The sequence below is a fragment of the Monodon monoceros genome, unplaced genomic scaffold (assembly GCF_005190385.1).
Source record: "Monodon monoceros isolate NGI ecotype Baffin Bay Population unplaced genomic scaffold, NGI_Narwhal_1 Super_Scaffold_13, whole genome shotgun sequence".
In the NCBI taxonomy this organism is placed as follows: Eukaryota; Metazoa; Chordata; class Mammalia; order Artiodactyla; family Monodontidae; genus Monodon; species Monodon monoceros.
The window spans coordinates 72,646,204-72,664,899 of NW_021703769.1; the positions used below are offsets into that span (position 1 = coordinate 72,646,204).

General features: G+C 44.6%; 1 protein-coding gene across 8 annotated transcripts in view; it reads left to right on the plus strand.

Annotated features, from left to right (window-relative positions):
- CALN1 (calneuron 1) overlaps positions 1-18,696 on the plus strand; it is a 474,033-nt gene that overhangs the window by 132,833 nt on the left and 322,504 nt on the right. For 5 of the 8 annotated variants that reach the window (XM_029221329.1, XM_029221327.1, XM_029221328.1 and 2 more), the window contains one exon: positions 6,692-6,816. In XM_029221329.1, coding sequence (XP_029077162.1) covers positions 6,699-6,816 — 118 coding nt within the window. In that variant the 5' untranslated portion in view covers positions 6,692-6,698. Of the gene's footprint in view, positions 1-6,688; positions 6,817-18,696 lie in introns of those variants that run through there. The other 3 variants (XM_029221330.1, XM_029221332.1, XM_029221334.1) reach the window with 3 other exon arrangements.

Here is an 18,696-nt window from a genome sequence, read left to right on the forward strand (position 1 = left end):
TTGGAGTATAATTGCTGTACAATGGTGTGTTAGTTTCTGCATTATAATAAAGTGAATCAGCTATACATATACATAAGTCCCCATATCTCCTCCCTCTTGCATCTGCCTCCCTCCCACGCTCCCTATCCCACCCCTCTAGGTGGTCACAAAGCACTGAGCTGATCTCCCTGTGCTATGCGGCTGCTTCCCACTAGATATCTACTCTACGTTTGGTAGTGTATATATGTCCACGCCACTCTCTCATTTTGTCCCAGCTTCCCCTTCCCCTTCCCCGTATCCTCAAGTCCATTCTCTAGTAGGTCTGTGTCTTTATTCCCATCTTGCCCCTAGGTTCTAAATGACCTTTTTTTTTTTTTTTTAAGATTCCATATATATGTGTTAGCATATGGTATTTGTTTTTCTCTTTCTGACTTACCTCACTCTGTATGACAGGCTCTAGGTCCAGCCACCTCACTACAAATAACTCAATTTCGTTTCTTTTTATAGCTGAGTAATATTCCATTGTATATATGTGCCACATCTTCTTTATCCATTCATCTGTCAGTGGACACTTAGGTTGCTTCCATGTCCTGGCTATTGTAAATAGAGCTGCAGTGAACATTGTGGTACATGACTCTTTTTGAATTATGGTTTTCTCAGGGTATATGCCCAGTAGTGGGATTGCTGGGTCGTGTGGTAGTTCTATTTTTAGTTTTTTAAGGAACCTCCATACTGTTCTCCATAGTGGCTGTATCAATTTACATTCCCACCAACAGTGCAAGAGGGTTCCCTTTTCTCCACACCCTCTCCAGCATTTATTGTTTGTAGATTTTTTGATGATGGCCATTCTGACCAGTGTGAAATGATATCTCATTGTAGTTTTGATTTGCATTTCTCTAATGATTAATGATGTTGAGCATTCTTTCATGTGCCTCTTGGCCATCTGTATATCTTCTTTGGAGAAGTGTCTGTTTAGGTCTTCTGCCCATTTTTGGATTGGATTGTTTGTTTTTTTGATATTGAGCTGCATGAGCTTGTAAATTTTTGAGATTAATCCTTTGTCAGTTGCTTCATTTGCAAATATTTTCTCCCATTCTGAGGGCTGTCTTTTCTTCTTGTTTATGGTTTCCTTTGCTGTGCAAAAGCTTTTAAGTTTCATTAGGTCCCATTTATTTATTTTTGTTTTTATTTCCATTTCTCTAGGAGGTGGGTCAAAAAGGATCTTGCTGTGATTTATGCCATAGGGTGTTCTGCCTATGTTTTCTTCTAAGAGTTTGATAGTGCCTGGCCTTAAATTTAGGTCTTTAATCCATTTTGAGTTTATTTTTGTGTATGGTGTTTGGGAGTGTTCTAATTTCATTCTTTTAAATGTAGCTGTCCAATTTTCCCAGCACCACTTATTGAAGAGGCTGTCTTTTCTCCACTGTATATTCTTGCCTCTTTTATCAAAGATAAGGTGACCATATGTGCGTGGGTTTATCTCTGGGCTTTCTATCCTGTTCATTGATCTATATTTCCGTTTTTGTGCCAGTACCATACTGTCTTGATTACTGTAGCTTTGTAGTATAGTCTGAAGTCAGGGAGCCTGAGTCCTCCAGCTCCGTTTTTCTTTCTCAAGATTGCTTTGGCTATTCAGGGTCTTCTGTGTTTCCATACAAATTGTGAAATTTTTTGTTCTATTCTGTGAAAAATGCCAGTGGTCGTTTGATAGGGTTTGCATTGAATCTGCAGATTGCTTTGGGTAATATAGTCATTTTCACAGTGTTGATTCTTCCAATCCAAGAGCATGGTATATCTCTCCATCTATTTGTATCATCTTTAATTTCTTTCATCAGTGTCTTATAATTTTTTGCATACAGGTCTTTTGTCTCCTTAGGTAGATTTATTCCTAGATATTTTATTCTTTTTGTTGCCATGGTAAATGGGAATGTTGTCTTTGGTTTATTACTTTGCCAAGAAATGTACCAGTTCTTCGACACTGAAAACAGGAACCCACCCCTTTGTTTTTAACCTGCTGACATCTTGTCCTTGATGTGACCATGATGCCAGGTGATACCCAGGAAATAGACTCTTTTTCAGCTCTGGTGCTTTTCATTCAGATAGCCCCCTCCTCCTGATACAGTCAGCTGCTTGATGACACCGCCCAGCACTGGGGCCCCCAGTGCTCTGTTGCTGACATTCTGGATCCCTTGGCACCTTAGTGTGCAATGCCAGCCAGCTCCTCTCTGAAGCTCACCCTCTGCCAGGTCGTTCCTGACCCTCCTTCAAAACACGGTGTGTTTTATCTTCCACCTAACACATCATGAATTTCTTTTGCCCTGCATCCTACTTCATGTAATCCTTAGCAAAGAATTACTGATGATGTTTATTGAGAACGTACCTGATGCTAAGTCAAGTGCTTTCCATACCTTATCTTATTTCATAGTTACAAAAATACTATTCAGTATGTTTCCAAACCCCAGTTTTACAGAGGAGGAGACTGAGGCTTACAGAGGTTAATTAATTTACCTACATGGCTAATCAGAGCAGAGCTAGGATTTAAATCTAACACTGCTTTTGACCAGAAAGCCCTGATTCTTAGCCAGGAAACCATACTGCCTTACAGAAAATACAGAAAGATTGTTCACATGGTAAACAGTCACTTAGATAATATTTCTCAATGAGTAAAATGGCTGTTGAAAAGAAATATATATATATATATATATATTCATTGCCCACCACGTAAGGATCCATCTCTTAAGTTTTAGCTCAGGACTGTGTCTTCCTTTGCTGGCAAACTTGTACATTTCCCTTCCATAGCCAAAGCGAGGATCTTAAAGCTTGGGTTTCCCCAGGTGGCTTGGAGTGAAATTTAGTCCTTAATTGCAGCAGCTGTTTTTAGCTTACTTGGGATAATGCTCTTCCTTTTTTTGAACATGACTTTATTTATCTATATGGCTGGTTCAATTGCACGTGTTTTCTTTCCCACTAGACTATGAGCATTTTGGGTGAATGAACTGAATACGTACCTAATTTTGTAAGCTGCTTTTTCCAGAAGCAATTATGCTGGTCTTTCAAGTGGGACTCGGTTGTGACCAGTTTTTTCTGCAAAGTACTCAGCGTTTCTTCTGTGGCCGAACGTGGCTTGGACACGCGTGTTTGAGTATAACCTTGTTACCGCAGCTGTAAAAATGTGTGTGTGGCCGGTCCAGAGCTTCAGGCAACCAAGTAAAAGGTGGTAATGGGAAGCTATTTACAAAATGCTGAGAAACTAGAGTGATGAGTGGTGAAATGGGGAGAAATGCCTTCCGGGCCTGTATCGACCTGAGGGGGGCCTCCCTCCAGGTGGCAAAATTAGAGAAGATCGGTGTGGGTATTTCCCCATGTTTAGGAAGGATTTAAATGATGGTTAAAAATAACAACTGGTGAGACTACTGGGTCCCGGGGCCAGTGCTGAGAGGGAAGCGTTAGCCATTGTTGATGTCTCATCCCCTGGACCATGGGAATCTGTCCAGGCTGAAATGACCATGGCCACACATGGCGCCCCAAATTAGGACTGGCCTTAGGAAAGGGAGAGCAGTCCTAGCTCGTGCGTCTGATTCTCACCTTTAAACCTGTTTGGTCTGAAATTTAACTTTGAGAAAAGAGGAGATGGTAATTGAAGTCTTCTTCCAAAGAAAGGTTCTTGCCTATTTATGTATAAGGACAGATTTGGCCAGGAGGGGGAAAGTCTGACTTATATCAATAGTTAGCTGAATATGTACCCCTTATAACTGGCAAAGGCATGCGTACTCTGGAACACCCCCCCCCCCCCGTCACTTGCAATTGGCCTGTGGATGTATGTACGTTTTGTTAGCTGTGGAAAGAGTTAAGACTGGGTTGGAGGCTGGCGGCTGGCTCTTGCCTCTGCCATGTGTTTGGGGCCCAGAACGTTTGTGAGAGTTGCCCCAGTTGTTATGATGAGAGAAAAGTACCTTTGATAGAAATAGAGAAATCAGGAAGTGTGGCCTATTTTTTAGGAAGACAATTAGTTCATTTTTCTACATCTTGAGTTTGACATGAGAGTCCGACGTCCAGGTGGAAATGCCTGGTGCTGAGCTGGGCCTGCTTAGTTGAAAGAGAGCTTAGGCGGCTTGTGTTCTAGATCGGATTCTTTCACTAACTGGCATCCTGCTCTTGGTCAAGCCCTGTAACTTTTAAGAGTCTCTTGGGTTGATCTCTAAGTCAGCAGCTCTCAGCCCATACAGGGGCATGCTGGGGTGAGCTCTAGTTGGGAGGGAGAGAGAGGAAGGGGCGTCCTCTCGGGCCTGTCACTCAGTGGTGTCACAGGGAAAAGAGGACAGGGGCCCCCGCCCCCCTCCAAACATCCTTCATCAGGGACAGTTGCTGTCATGAGTGTGGCTTGAGGGATGGCAAGGTTTGGGAACCCTGAAGCCCTGAGCAGTCATCCCCAGAGACTGGCCTTCTGTCGCTGTCTCTTCCTGTAACTTACACCTTGTTACTCAGCAGTGCCCGGAGGGGCCGCTAGGACCACTCCAGCTTAATGCACAGACGCAAACTTTAGTGCCCAAAGGGACCCTATGGGGGACTCACATGGAGAATGATAGGTGTGTGGGGAGAGAGCACAGGGGCCGATTCTCTCCCACAGAACCCCTGTCAGGGAGGCCCTCAGCCTCTGCTTGGATGCCCCCATTGGCGGGGAGATTACCCCTTCTGGTGCTGCCCAGTTTACCTTCCTGGAGCTCTGTTAAAAGGGTGTTCCCTACCCACACCCTAGAATTGACTCCCCCTCCTGCCTGCCAATTCCCTAATTCTGCTCAGAGGCTTCTCAATCCTCTTAGGCCCCTTTGCAGATGGAGAAGCAGAACCAGACATGCCCCATGTCTCACTCACTATAACAGAGCTTGCTCTTTCCCCTATGGAGAGATCCAACTTTCTCTCTCTCTCTCTTTTTTCATATTCTTTTCCATTATGGTTTATTATAGGATATTGAATATAGTTCCCTGCGCTAAAAAAATAAGACCTTGTTTTTTTTTTAACATCTTTATTGGAGTATAATTGCTTTACAATGGTGTGTTAGTTTCTGCTTTATAACAAAGTGAATCAGCTATACATATACGTATATCCCCCTATCTCCTCCCTCTTGCGTCTCCCTCCCACCCTCCCTATCCCACCCCTCTAGGTGGTCACAAAGCACCGAGCTGATCTCCCTGTGCTATGCGGCTGCTTCCCACTAGCTAGCTATTATACATTTGGTAGTGTATATATGTCCGTGCCACTCTCTCACTTTGTCCCAGCTTACCCTTTCCCCTCCTTGTGTCCTCAAGTCCATTCTCTATGTCTGCGTCTTTATTCCTGTCCTGCCCCTAGAAGACCTTGTTTTTTATCCGTTCAATATATAATAGTTTGCATCCCAAACTCCCAATCCAACCCTCCCCTGCCCCCCCCGCCCTTGGCAACCACAGGTTTGTTCTCCATGTCTGTGAGTCTGTTTCTGTTTTGTAGATAAGTTCATCTATGTTCTATTTTAGAGTCCACATATAAGTGACATCACATGGTATTTGTCTTCCTCTTTCTGACTTACTTCACTTAGTATGATAATCTTTTGGTCCATCCATGTTGCTGCAAATGGCATTATTCCATTCTTTTTATGGCTGAGTAGTATCCCATTGTATATATGTACCACATCTTCTTTATCCATTCATCTGTCGATGGACATTTAGGTTGTTTCCATGTCTTGGCTATTGTAAATAGTGTTGCTATGAACATAGGGGTGCATGTATCTTTTTGAATTAAGAGTTTTGTCTGGATATACGCCCAGGAGTGGGATTGCTGGATCATATGGCAACTCTAGTTTTTTGAGGAACCTCCCTGCTGTGAGAGACCCATCCTTCTAACTGCGTCTCTCTTCCCTCCCTTTCACCTTAGTCTGGAGCCTCTGGCCCGCCTTGCACTGGTGGGAACTTCAAAGTCCCGGGGGTGGTGCTCTGGTACGAGGAGCTTGGAGGGTTTGTTCATCTGGTCTAAGGGGATGCGATGCTTTCATTTCCTGTGAGCATGCTGGACGCTGCTTTGTTTTGGGACACCTTGAGATGCTGCCCACCTTTCCTGCAGGGCAGGCGTGATTGGTGTCTAAGAGGGCTATGCTCACGAGCCACTCGTGCAGGCAGGTGCAGGGCTCCTTCTCCGAGGTACAGACTGCCGTCTGTGTTTGCTCAGAGTCTGGCATTTCCGACCTGCTTTGAGCGCAGCGTAAGTGCAGCACCTGCTTTACCTGGGAAAGCGAAACAGTTGGATTTCCGCACGGTCACGGCTAAGACATATGGTCGCTGGGCAGCCTCACGTTCTGGGGTGTGCAGTCCTTTCCTAGGAGGATGGAGGAAGCTTTTATCAGGCCAGGGAAAGGAGCAGAGAGTATCCTTGTTTGCATGGAGAGACAGTTGGGTGATACCAGGGCATCCCACAGTCTGCCAGGACCGCATGGCTCAAGTTCCTCATTAAATGGGGAGAATGAAGTAAGACGTACAGTGAAGGAAGGGACAGAACTTGGGATCCTTCGGGAATTGCTCTGGCCGCGGGGACCCTGGAATTCTCTGACTTTCCCTCTACCAATGTTCTTGTTATTTAAAAAATACTCCTGGCCATCTGAACACCAGGGTGGTCCTTCAGGAAAGGAAAGGAGGAATGGATGATGATGTCTTTCTTTCCCCTGCCCCCTGTCTCTTGTGAGCAGGGAGAAGATGCCTTTTCACCACGTGACCGCCGGCCTGTTGTACAAGGGGAATTACCTCAACCGATCTCTGTCTGCTGGCAGCGACAGCGAGCAACTGGCTAACATCTCTGTGGAGGAGCTTGACGGTAAGGAGCCCGCCTTGCGTGGGAGGTGAGCCACCGAGGGAGGCATCTGGGGCCATTGTGCGTCTAAGACGCTGGCCGTCAGCTGTGGCCAAGTCTAACCGTGATGCAGCAGGAAAGAGTTCAGAGATCACTTCTGCCTAAATGACTTCTTTGTGTGGGATGGACCTGGTAGCCTGAAAAATCTATGGTGAATATTTCGGTTCCTTTGGATACCACAAGGAACCCTCTGACTGGGGAGACAGGCTTCTGCTCGTGACACGTATTTTTCCAATTGATGGAATCTTGGTTGCCAGTAGTGTTGCCCTGTTTCCATCTTCTCATTCACCACGGGGCCCAGCTGCGGGGAGGTCATAGACCTGTTCATGGCCGTCTCTTGACTTGTGGCCATGGTACTTGGAATCCTGCCCAGATCAGAATCATCTGGAAGCTGTGTCTAGGTGGGAATGGCCGGCAATTATTTTGATTGCCTCTGTGCCTCTGTAACAGTGTAGCCTTGGCTTTGGGATGCGAACGAACCTGGGGACATGGTGACTGAATTCATCCTGGGACAGTGCCCCTTTGTATCCTGGGGAGATCAACTCCTTGATTAAAAAAAAAAAATTAAAACAAGGGAGAAGGTTTTTGTTTTTGTCTTTTAGAATAGAGAATTAGGTTGATTCAGCCAGATGTTTGCCTAGGCATCTGCTGAAGCCACGCCAGATTGGTTTCCCTTCTTGTTTTGAAATGCTGTGTTCCTGGTGACACTGTTTTACAACAAGAAGTTTAAGTTTACTTTCTAAAATAGGGAAGTTAAAATTACCCCATATGGCCCATGTCTTTGCTTTGAGTATAATGGTCTGAACCAGTGTGATTTCTTTGTGCACATTTCTTACAAGGGGTATGGTAGGCGGGGAGATTCATCTCTGGGCCAGGGAAGACAGGCTCACTTCATGAAGGGCACGAGATGGGGCAGGCGAAGGACAGGGCCGTCGGATAGCTTTCTTGCTCTCACCCGCGTTGTTTGCTTGCTTCTCGACAGGCATACCATGTTTTATTACGCTTTGCTTTATTGCACTTCGCAGATAATGCATTTTTTACGGATTGAAGGTTTGGGGGGCAACACTGCATTGTCAGATGCTGGTTAGCATTTTTTAGCAATAAAATATTTTAAAATGAAGGTATGCACATTGTTTGTTTGGACCTAATGCTATCACACATTTAACAGACTACAGCATAGTGCAAACGTAACTTTTATATGCGCTGGGAAACTAAAAGATTCGGTGATTCACTTTACTGTGCTATTTACTTTATTGCAGTGGTCTGGAACTGAGTGCGCGGTATCTCTGAAGCCTACCTGTAGAGGCTTGTTTATGTCCATGATGGAGCAGTGGAGCTCAGTGGCTGGTGGGCTGGGTCTGGAGGAGAGGCCAGAGGATATTAGAGGAAGGGGAGTGATGTGGGCAGAGCCAGACTCCCTAGGCCCAGCACCTGCTCACTGTGGTCTGGACAGACTGGGGGCCAGAGAGGAGAGCAGTATCCTCAGATCTCCTGGCCTTCAACTGGCCAGAGGATATTTGGACAGACAAGGACACGGAAGCAGAAAATAGAGCCCTGACCTCCTCCAAAATGAGCCCATCCTGGTGGCCACAAACAAGGCCGAGGCTGAGCTGGGTGTGTTGGCAAAGTGAGGTGAGGCCCAAGCTTTCCTGTATCCTGGGAAGGAGTCCTACCTAGTGGAGAGCAGGGCAGTGGTGCATTGATTTGGGAGGGGGGCTGGTTGCTGGTCCTCCAGTTTTAGTCATCACTTAGCAGGGGCGACTGGGAGCCTCCTGTGTGGAGCCCTGTGGAGCAGAGGCCATGAGACTTGGGCAGAAAGTCTGTGTGTTTCGGGCAACTCTTTTTTTTTCTTTTAAATTGATGTTTCGTTGATTTACAATGTTGTGCTAGTTTCAGGTGTATAGCAAAGTGTTTCAGTTATACATATACATATGTATATATATTCCTTTTCAGATTCTTTTCCTTTATAAGTTATAACAAAATATTGAGTATAGTTCCTTGTGCTATACAGTAGGTCGTTCATCTGTTTTATATACAGTAGTGTGTATAAGTTAACCCCAAACTCCTAATGTATCCCCACCCCCTTTCCCCTTTGGTAACCATAAGTTTGTTTTCTCTCTGTGGGTCTATTTCTGTTTTATATATAAGTTCATTTGTATCATTTTTTTTGATTCCACATACAAGCGATATCATGTGATATTTCTTTTTCTCAGTCTGACTTGCTTCACTTAGTGTGATAAGCCCTAGGTCCATCCATGTCGCTGCAAATGGCATTGTTTCATTCTCTTTTTTGGCTGAGTAGCATTCCATTGTATAAATATACCACATCTTCTTTATCCGTTCATCTGTCGATGCTCCTTTGCGTGGCTTCCAGGTCTTGGCTGCTGTAAATAGTGCTGCAGTGAACAGGGGGTGCGTGTATGCTTTTGAATTATGGTTTTCTCCGGATATATGTCGGGCAACTCTTGCAGAGGCTGCGATGCCTAACCCAGTGAAGTTTGGAAATCGTCTATGGCTTTCACATACCCTGGCTTTCCGTTTTTCTTCCTCCTCCTTCCCAGCTTTGCCATGAATAATCAAGAGATGATTTTTCCAAGACTTCTCAGAGTGATGGCTTTTCTCTCTGTGAAATCTGGGCCACTCTCAGGGCGTATGGCTTTTCAAGAGATCCACTGCCTGGATTTCGGCCCTTCTCCACTGGGGCACTGGCTGAACTCTGTTCTTGGGCAGGCAGCAGAGCTCACCATCCTGTTGTTTCTGTCAGGCACAGGCAGCTGAATGGGGCTGAAAGGCGCCTTCTCAGCAGGTGAGACTAGCGGGGGGTAATTCTCACAGCCCTGGAGGTCCAGGTGGGTGGCCTTGGCCCTGGAAGCCCTGGTTGTGGGGGGCAGGGGTCCCTGGTTGAGTGAAGCTGGAATTTATGGCCTGAGGTCGGCTGGGGAAGATGCTGTCTTTGTCCTTCTGGAGGGTAATCCAGGCTCTCAGCCTGGAGAAAGGCCATTTATTTTGTAATGGAAGATTCCTTCTACTTATTTATTTATTTATCTCTGCCAAGGTGAACCCTGAGTTATGACTGCTTACGCTTCGTTACGAGCATCTTGGGGCTCCAGGCAGGGCTGTGAGATGTGTTTTGAGTGCAGAACAGGTGGGCAGGGTCTGAAAACCAACTGGCTGGAATCAGTTCAGAGGACTGCAGCTTGGTTCTCGGGGAAGCCGGTTTCCGAGACTGTGCTTGTTTGCCGTTCTCTTGGAGCTGCCTTGTGTCAGCCGAGCCCTAATATCCTACTGCTCGGGGCCGCTCATTTATCCTCACGGGACATGTGGTGCTGCACAGGGAGTAGATGTGTTGGACGCTGGTGGATATTGAAGCATCCTTTGTGGTCCAGCCACCTTGGGTGCAGATGTTATTTGGGTACCATCCCCGCCCCGGATGGCTGCAGCCTTTTGCTTATGGATCACCAAGGGCAGGTTCCCTCACCTGGTCAGTGTTTGTCACTGGGGATGGAATGCCCCTTTGCTTCAGTGTAAGGATCAAGGGCGCCCAGTCCATGAGAGGTTACCCTCTGAGAACGAGGCCACTCAACATGCAGGCCACCTCCAGTTGCCCTTCGCTCTGGGAAGTTTCTATTTCTTCTCTTTAAACAAAGCTTATGAGGAAATAAGGCAAAGCTGCGTCAAATTGGCCAGACTGGAATTGGAAATCACCCAACAAACAAACTCAGCAATGATGAATTGGTTGAGATCCTTCCTTCCTCTCCTTCCTTCCTCTTCATTCATATTTTCATTCCTATTCATTCATTCATTACAGGAATGTTTACCCAAGTGCTTTCTGGGTGGAGGAGGAATTCAAAGAAGTATAATCTTCGTTGCCTGGCTCAAGGATTTTACAGTCTACTCAGGGAGTTTATGGACATACAAAATTTATTAGCAGTGTCTTGTACTTTTAGAGTGTGTCATGTGGAATTTTATTAGATGCATGAATTATAATTTTTTAAAAACAGTTTTTTCATTGCTATTTATTGAATACTCTTGTGAGGCTGTCTTAATCTTAAACTGAGCTTGCCTCTGTCTGAAGTTGACTCATTTTCGTTAATGTATGGTGTTCCATTGTATATAAATATACCTCGATTTCCGTATCCTTTCTATTCAGGATGGATATTTGGGTTGTTTCCAGTTTAGGGCTATTAGGATGTAATCAACCTCCCCTTCTGTTGCAGCTGTGATGTTGGGGGCTGCTGTCCTCACGGCTCCCTGTGGCCACTGTGACATGTCTGCGTGTGGGTATTTCACGTTATTTTTGCCAGTAACAGTGTCAGCCTCTCAGATTAATTTCTTGGGTCTTCCTTTTAGCCTAGGTTAGTTTGCTGTCACATCTTGGATGGTTGTTATTTCTGTTTTTTTCTTCAGGAATGCCTGCCATTCTAATGCTAGATCTTCATTCGATGTTTTCCACAAAATGCGTCTCTTCTCACATCATTTTCCTCTGTTTTGCACTTCTACGTTCATTCTTGAGTCTGTCTACCACCTCGTTGATTTAGTTGTTTGCAGTCACTTAAAAAAATTTGTTTTTGATTCCCTTTAGAGTGTATTTTCATTATGGATGAAAGTTTCAGTTCCTCTGTAGTTTGATTTTATTTCAGTAGCTCCCCCTTAACTTTTTGGTCAAAGTATAATACAGAAAAGTATTATTGCACAGTTCAATTCTTATCAAACATGAACATACATGCAGCAACCACCCAGGTTAAGGAATAAGGTGTTACCAGCACCCTGAAGTACCCCTGAGGTCCTTCCTAATACCTCTTCCTCAAAGACAACCACTGCCCTGAATTACCTATCATCATTTAATTGTGTTTGTGTTTTTCCTTCATCTCAAGGGGGTTATATTATATTTATTGTTTTTCATCCAACCTGTTTTCTTCAACATTATACTTGTGAGGCTCAACCACGTTTTTGAGGGTAGTTGAAGTTCATTCATTTTCATTAATATATAGTGTTTCGTCACATATAAATAGATCTCAGTTTATTTATCCATTATGTTCTCAGTGGGTATTCGAGTTGTTTCCAGTTTGTAGCTATTAGGATACAGCCCTTGGTGTTGTTGTTGTGCTCTGCTCATGGCAACCTCTTCCTCTTTTACTGGAGCCATGTTTTTATATTCTCTCCCAACTCTTTGTCTTATTGAGAACAATTTGTACACAGTTTGTGAAAATCTCTTCTGTTTCTTGTCATAAATTCTATATAGAGATTTTTTTATAATAAATACCTGTTTCTCCAAGTCTCCCAGCTGATGCTACCTTTGTTTTCCATTAGAAGATGTTTTATATGGTCCCCTTTGCTTTCTTCTGTTCTGCTTTGTGACTCAGCCATGAGAGTTCTTTGTAGGTCCACGATCTGTCAGCAAATAAGGTTTATAAAGAGTCTTTAGCCTTCTTCCTTCTATCTTCACTGTATTCCAGACCTGGGATAATTTCCCCCTTTTCAGCCCCAGCTGGAGAGTCCAGTTTCTAGAAGACGTTCATCTAGTCCACAGCTACTGGGCGGAGGGGGGATCTTGATGGCCAAGGTGAATCCCAAATCCCAAGGTGACTCCCAAACCCCCTCTTGGGTTTGCTCCTTATGTCACAGAATTCAGTTAACTCCTTTATTCTTCTTTTGGTCTCCTTCCTGTTCCCATGCTAGTATCCAACATTCTGGTACATATTCTGGCTCTCATCTCTCCCCCGCAAATAATCCAAGGTGGGACACACCCTCCCATGGCTCTTACTACTCTCAGAGAGTCATGTTCCCCGAAGGAGCTTAGAAAGGAGGTGCTGCTGAGGTGGGTTTGGGTTGAGGAATAGATCACCGTGGAGAACAGTTGCTATGAAATAGGGACCGACTGCTTGACTTGCTGGTCAGCATAGCCTCTGGGTCCCTGGCGGGGCAAACAATGGTGATGAGCCAATGTCTTCCTTCTGTACGTGTTTCTCTGGTTCCCAGGGTGGGTGGAAATTGTGTTTCTCCAGTTTCATTGGTGTGGCAACTAGCAAAAATTCTCCTCAGGCTCTGACATGTGTACACATCTCAAAATTAATATTTCTGGGGATGTGCATACATTGTCCTACATACATTTCTGGAGGGTATTTTAATTTGAGTTTGGGAGTGGAGGTGTATCAATCCGCCAACTTTCAAACACAAAAGCACCACTTCAATAGTTGACTACCTCCATCTGGACTGTTCCAGAGCCACTGCATCTGCAGAACCAGTTTCCTCAACGGCCCCCTGTTTGCCTGATCCAGGGGACTCTCAGGTGTTTATTCCGGACTTTCTGCAGCATCTGGCAGCATTGCTCACACCCTTGGTTTTGGTTTGTCACTGCCTTGGCATCCATGTCACTAGCTGGCTCTCCTCCTTCCTCTTTTCTACCTCTTTGACATTCCCCTCATCTTCTGCCCACTGCTGATGCACTGTTTTTCCCCGGGGTTGGTTTTTGCTGTCATCCCCAAGGGCAACTGCATACCGATCGCCTCGGGATAGATATCTTTGATCCCTGCCTCCCTCCTGAATTCTAGACCTGCTACCTATAGTCCTGTGTAGATGTCCCACGAATCCCTTAAACTCCAGTGATCCAAAGCTGGACAGATTTTCTTTTTCTCTCTCAAACTGCTCCTCTCCTGGAATTTTTCTCAGGAAATTATGTCACATTACACCCAGTCAGCCATGGTGGTAATTTGGGGGTCATCCTTGATTCCTCTTTTTCTCTTACTCCACACATATTATTGGCAAAGCCCTGCAGACCAACTTCCTTCTCCTCCAACCACATGGCTGTTTTCTTGGTCCAGGTTCTCCCACCAGCTAGACAACTGCAGTCACCAAGAGGTGATCTCCTTGTGCCTCATCCAGGATATCAGCCTTGTATCAGTTCAGTTCCATTTCACTGGAAGGATGCTTCTCAAATACACACTTGATTAGGTTATCATTTTTCCCTTCTTGTTCTACAAACATGTGCACACACACACACACACATAAAACAACAGTGTATTTAAAATTTCTTTAATCCTTTTTAAAAATTTTAAAATCTATAGAGGTTCTGGAAAGTACAGTGGATACCTGTATACCCTTTGTCTAATTGCTGACATTACAGCATTTGCTTTCTCTCTCTTTCCCTTTTTCTCAACACACACGCACAATTTTTTCAGTTCTAGAATTTTAATTTGGTTCTTTTTTATAGTTTCCATCTCTCTGCTGAAATACTCTGTTTACTCATTTAAATGATATTTTTCTTTAATTCTTTGGACATATTTTCCTAAATCTATAGTAGCTCTTTAAAGTCTTTAGGTATTAAACCCATCATCTAGGCTCTAGATCATCTGCGGGTTGATTTCTGTTGTCTTTTTTAGATTATAGTCAAGTTTTCTTGTTTCTTTGCACACCTGTTAATATTTGACTGTACACTGAACATTTTGAATGCTATGTTGTATCGACTCTGTGTTCTTTTGGCTTTCTTTGAAGAGGGCTGGTTTTCTGTTCTAACAGGTAGTTCAGTTACTAGCCTACCACCTCAAACTTCTGTTGGTTCAATTTTGTTTTATTTTATGTTAGGGTAGATCTTTGGAAATCCCAAGGTGACTCCCAAGCCCCCCTAGCTTGGCAGGGGCTCAGCCTCCAAACTCTGTCTCTCTTGTGGATCTTGTCAGGGCTTGGTTTTAGGTTTTGTTCAGGTGGGTCTTATGTAGGCCTTCAGAGTGTGTCCCTTACTCTTAAGATGTGTCTTTCTAGTGTCTGGATGCCTGGGGTATTAATGAGGTTTTTCAGACGTCCCCTAGGGATACTTAAACTCTAGCATCTGTCTTCCATTCTCAACCTCAGAGCAGCTGCTTCCTGGTGAATCTGGTTTAATCTCAATTTGCACTTGGGTTCCCAACCTTCAGCCAAGTATTCATAAGGAACCCCCCCACAGGTTTCCGAAGCCCCCTCTGCTGCCTGACCCCACAGGTTCTAGCCCCTTCCACTACCCCAGTGTAAGAACTGTGCTTGGGAAATTGTCCCTGGGCAGAGGGCCAGGGTGAACATGTGAACATGGGGCTCACCACGTGAATTTCCTCTTGCCCTGCTATTGCAGCCTTGTGCTGCTGGTTGTTCATGGCCTGCGAACAGTTGCTTTATGTATTTTGTTCAGGTACACGGTGGGAGGGTTATTCTCAAACCAGTTACTTTGTCACAGCAAAAGCTTATTATTAGTAATTTGTTTTTTACCCGAACCAGTTAAAAGTAATTTTCAACCATCATAGCACTTTACCCTTTAACACTTCACTTCTGCCTATAGTTCTGAAATGGCTCTCCATAGCCTATAGCTGTGTTAGCTATAGCGCATCTCTGTGTCAGAGCATATGAAGCCCTGTGTGGCGTGGACCTTTCATTTTGTCTGCTTCAACTCCCTACTTGCCTTCTAGATCGTCTCCTGCTGCCTCACAGTCTCTCCTGCTTCCCTGCCTTTGTTTCAGTTGCTTCTTTCAGGAATGTTCTATCTCCCTGGGAAAGACCTATCCATATTGTAAGTTTCAACATTGTCAGTTGTTGTCATCCTCCTCTTCATCGTCACAGCTGTTTATTGAATGCTTACTACGTTCCAGGAACTGTTCAAAGTGCATGAGATGAATTAACTCATTTAACCCTCTCAATAATGCCCTGATGCAGGTGCTATTATTAACCCCATTTTTGCAAATGTGGAAAAGGGAGACATTAAATAACCTTGTCCAAGGTCGCCTAGCTAGCATGTGTTGGAACGGGGATGCAGCCTACCACCTGGCTTCAGAGCTCGTGCTTTTTAAGTTCTGTGTTCTGAATCCTCCCACCTGCTAAGTAAGACCCTTTGTGCCTTCCCTGCACCCTCATGTCACTATCATATATATCACTGCCACCACTGTGACACCTGGGTGAGAACTTGGCTGATTAATCAAACTTTCAGTGGGTGGAGAGATATTTTTAAAGCTCTGTGTGAGCCCCGTGTGTTTCTCACGGAGAGCAGAGGTGCACAGCAGCCCAGAAAAGGCTGGTGATGGGCTTGAGTTCATGCTGGAAGGGGACTGCCTCCTGTGCTCTGAGCTCTGAAGAGCCCCTCTCCACCCCCACTTGTCTGGTACATCATATATTTTCTTGTCAAGAAGCCTCCCCCCACCCTTTTTTCTTTCTCCTCTACTTGTGCTGGTTGATTTAGAAATCTCAGAGGCACACCCTACTAGCCTTTTTTGAGATGCTTCCCTCTACGGGCTTTTCAAGCGGGGTTTTAAGAAGGCAGAAACGTTACTGTCACAAGAAGAGAAGCTCTCAACTCTTATCTGAGAAGGCTGATGGCTCAAAGTTCTCTCCTCCAGAGGAGGCGATAAAACCTACACAATGAGCCACATCATCCAACAGGAGTGGGAGTGCCAGATAGACAGCTCTGCTCCGGAGCTGGGAATTAGCCTTACAACCCTGGTCTTTTATCTACCTGGGTACTTTCCTCCTAGAGGCTTGACCTGCCTTTGAGCCTTGAGAGGGCAAGTCTTTTGTGGTGAGTTGTGAAGCTTTGTTAGCAGAACCAAGGAGGGATTTCTCTGATGGCAGCTGCTTCTAAGGGCCCACTCCTTAAAGGGACATTTGTCTAAGTCGTCTTGATCTGAACATGTGTTTTGATAGCTGTGGCCAAGAAGGAAACCCGAGTACCACCCCTGCCGCTTTCATTTTCCTCATTGGTAATTTGTATGCTTGCCTGCTTCCCAAAGTGATGGAGACATCATATGATAAAAGAAGAAACACAAACTGCAAAGGCTGTCAGAATAGAAATAGGAAATAAAAATCCATATACCAAGAGGAAGAAAAAAATATGACAGTCCCTAACACTAATACATTTACTGTGAATGAGCATTAAATTTAGCTCCAGGCTTCCAGTTGGTTGGGGCAAAAAAGGTAACATACCTCATTCCAATGACAACCTTCAAGGATCCTACTGGAAGAATAGTCTTCTCATTTGTATTTTAAATAGCAGCCCTTTGGCTCATAATAAAAATACCCACCATACAAGCATTTTGTATTGTTATTCCAAAGATGTTGGTGGCTTTCAGCTTTTTCTCAACCTCTAATTTCTGAAGGTTTTTTAAAACCTTTTTCCCCTAGTAATGGTGCCTTTTGATGGTGGTGATTCTCAGTGAAGGACTAGGTGCTAATCTTAGACTCCAGATGGTAGTTTAAAAAGCCTTCCCACCGGATGATGCCAAGTACCCCCTGTAGGACATGTTTCTCTGGTTTCCTCTCCTAAGAACCCTGCTTGAGGTAGTAGGAAGAAGTGATATCTTGGTATAAAAGTTTCCTACATTTAGCTCCTTCCCTTCATGTAGGTTCTATATGAAGGACCTACATCATAAAGCATGACCTTTGACTTGGGATATCTGTGGAACAGGAGTTACCAGCAATTCACCCCTGTCATAAAATAACCTTGATATTCTTCCTGTGGAACCTTCAGCTTTCAGCAGAAGTGCATCCTAATAGATCTGCTAAGGTAATTAAGCTCCACAGTGCTTCCCCAAATACCTGAATGAGTTAACCTGTTGAGTCGAATTGTTCTGCATTATCCATCTGGATACTGAAGAGCGTTTGCCAAAACTCATCATTTTGATGTTGGCTTCGTTGATACTGAGCTGTTTTCTCCTGGTGGTAATTGGCCAGCAGCAGGTTCAGCTGTTTCCTGGGACTACTGAGGGATGTGATATTAGCAGTATGTTCTAGCAGGGATGGCTCACTGGTCTTTCCTCTTCACAGTGGCATCCGGAGCATCCCATCCAAACACTGCTCCAAACCATTTAAAAGCAGGTGATGAGCTAGTACACAGCCATTCAAAATATGGGTTTTCTCTATCAAGGTGGTCATTTCTACTTTCTCTAATTCTCAAGCCAGAAGAACACTGAATTCACATTGAGACCTATATTGCTGTATTGCTGTGTGACAGATTACTCCCAAACTTACTGGTTTAGAACAAAAAAACATTTTTATCTCACAGTTTCTGTGGATCAAGAATCCGGGAGTGGCAAAGATGGCTGGTCTGGCCAAGTGTCTTTCAAAAGGTCGCAGTCAAGACACTTACTGGGATTGCAGTCATCTGAAGGCTTGGCTGTGGCTGGGGAATCTATCCAAACTCACTCCCAGGGCTGTTGGCCGGAGGCCTCGGTTCCTTCCTTGAGGGCCTCCCCCTAGGACTGCTTGAGCGACTTCATGACACGGGGTTTGGCTTTTCCTAGAATGAATGATCATTTTATGATCTTGTCTCAGATGTCACATATTGTCACTTCTGCCCCATACATTCGCTAAAAGTGAGTCACTAAATGGAGCTTATACTTAAGGTAAGTGGAATTAGGCTTCATTTCCGAAGGGATGAATATCAAAGCATTAGCAGGTGTATTTGAAAGCCACCAAAGAACATACAAATTAGCTTGGAGATGGCTTCTAGCTGTTGAATTGAAAGCTGATGAAATGTTACAGAAAGTTCTAAAGTCATACTTAGCAATTTCTTTATGCAGTAAAGAAGAGAGGACCGAAGGTCATTGCTATAAAAATAGGAATTAAAGCCTACCTGACAGAGTAGGGTCTCTGGGGTTCCACAGACCTGGGACTGTTCCAGTTACACTACTTAGCATTTGCAACAGGGCTGGTTAGCTCTTCTCCAATATCGCTTCTTCCGTAGTAGAAGAAATTTTAGCCGGACAAGTGGGTGCTAGAATAAAGACTACATTTCCCAGTCTCCTTAAGAGCTAAGTGTGGCCATATTAGTAAGTTCTGGCCAATGAGATGTAAGCCAAAGTGACATTGGGCAACTTTGGTGCACTTTGCCTC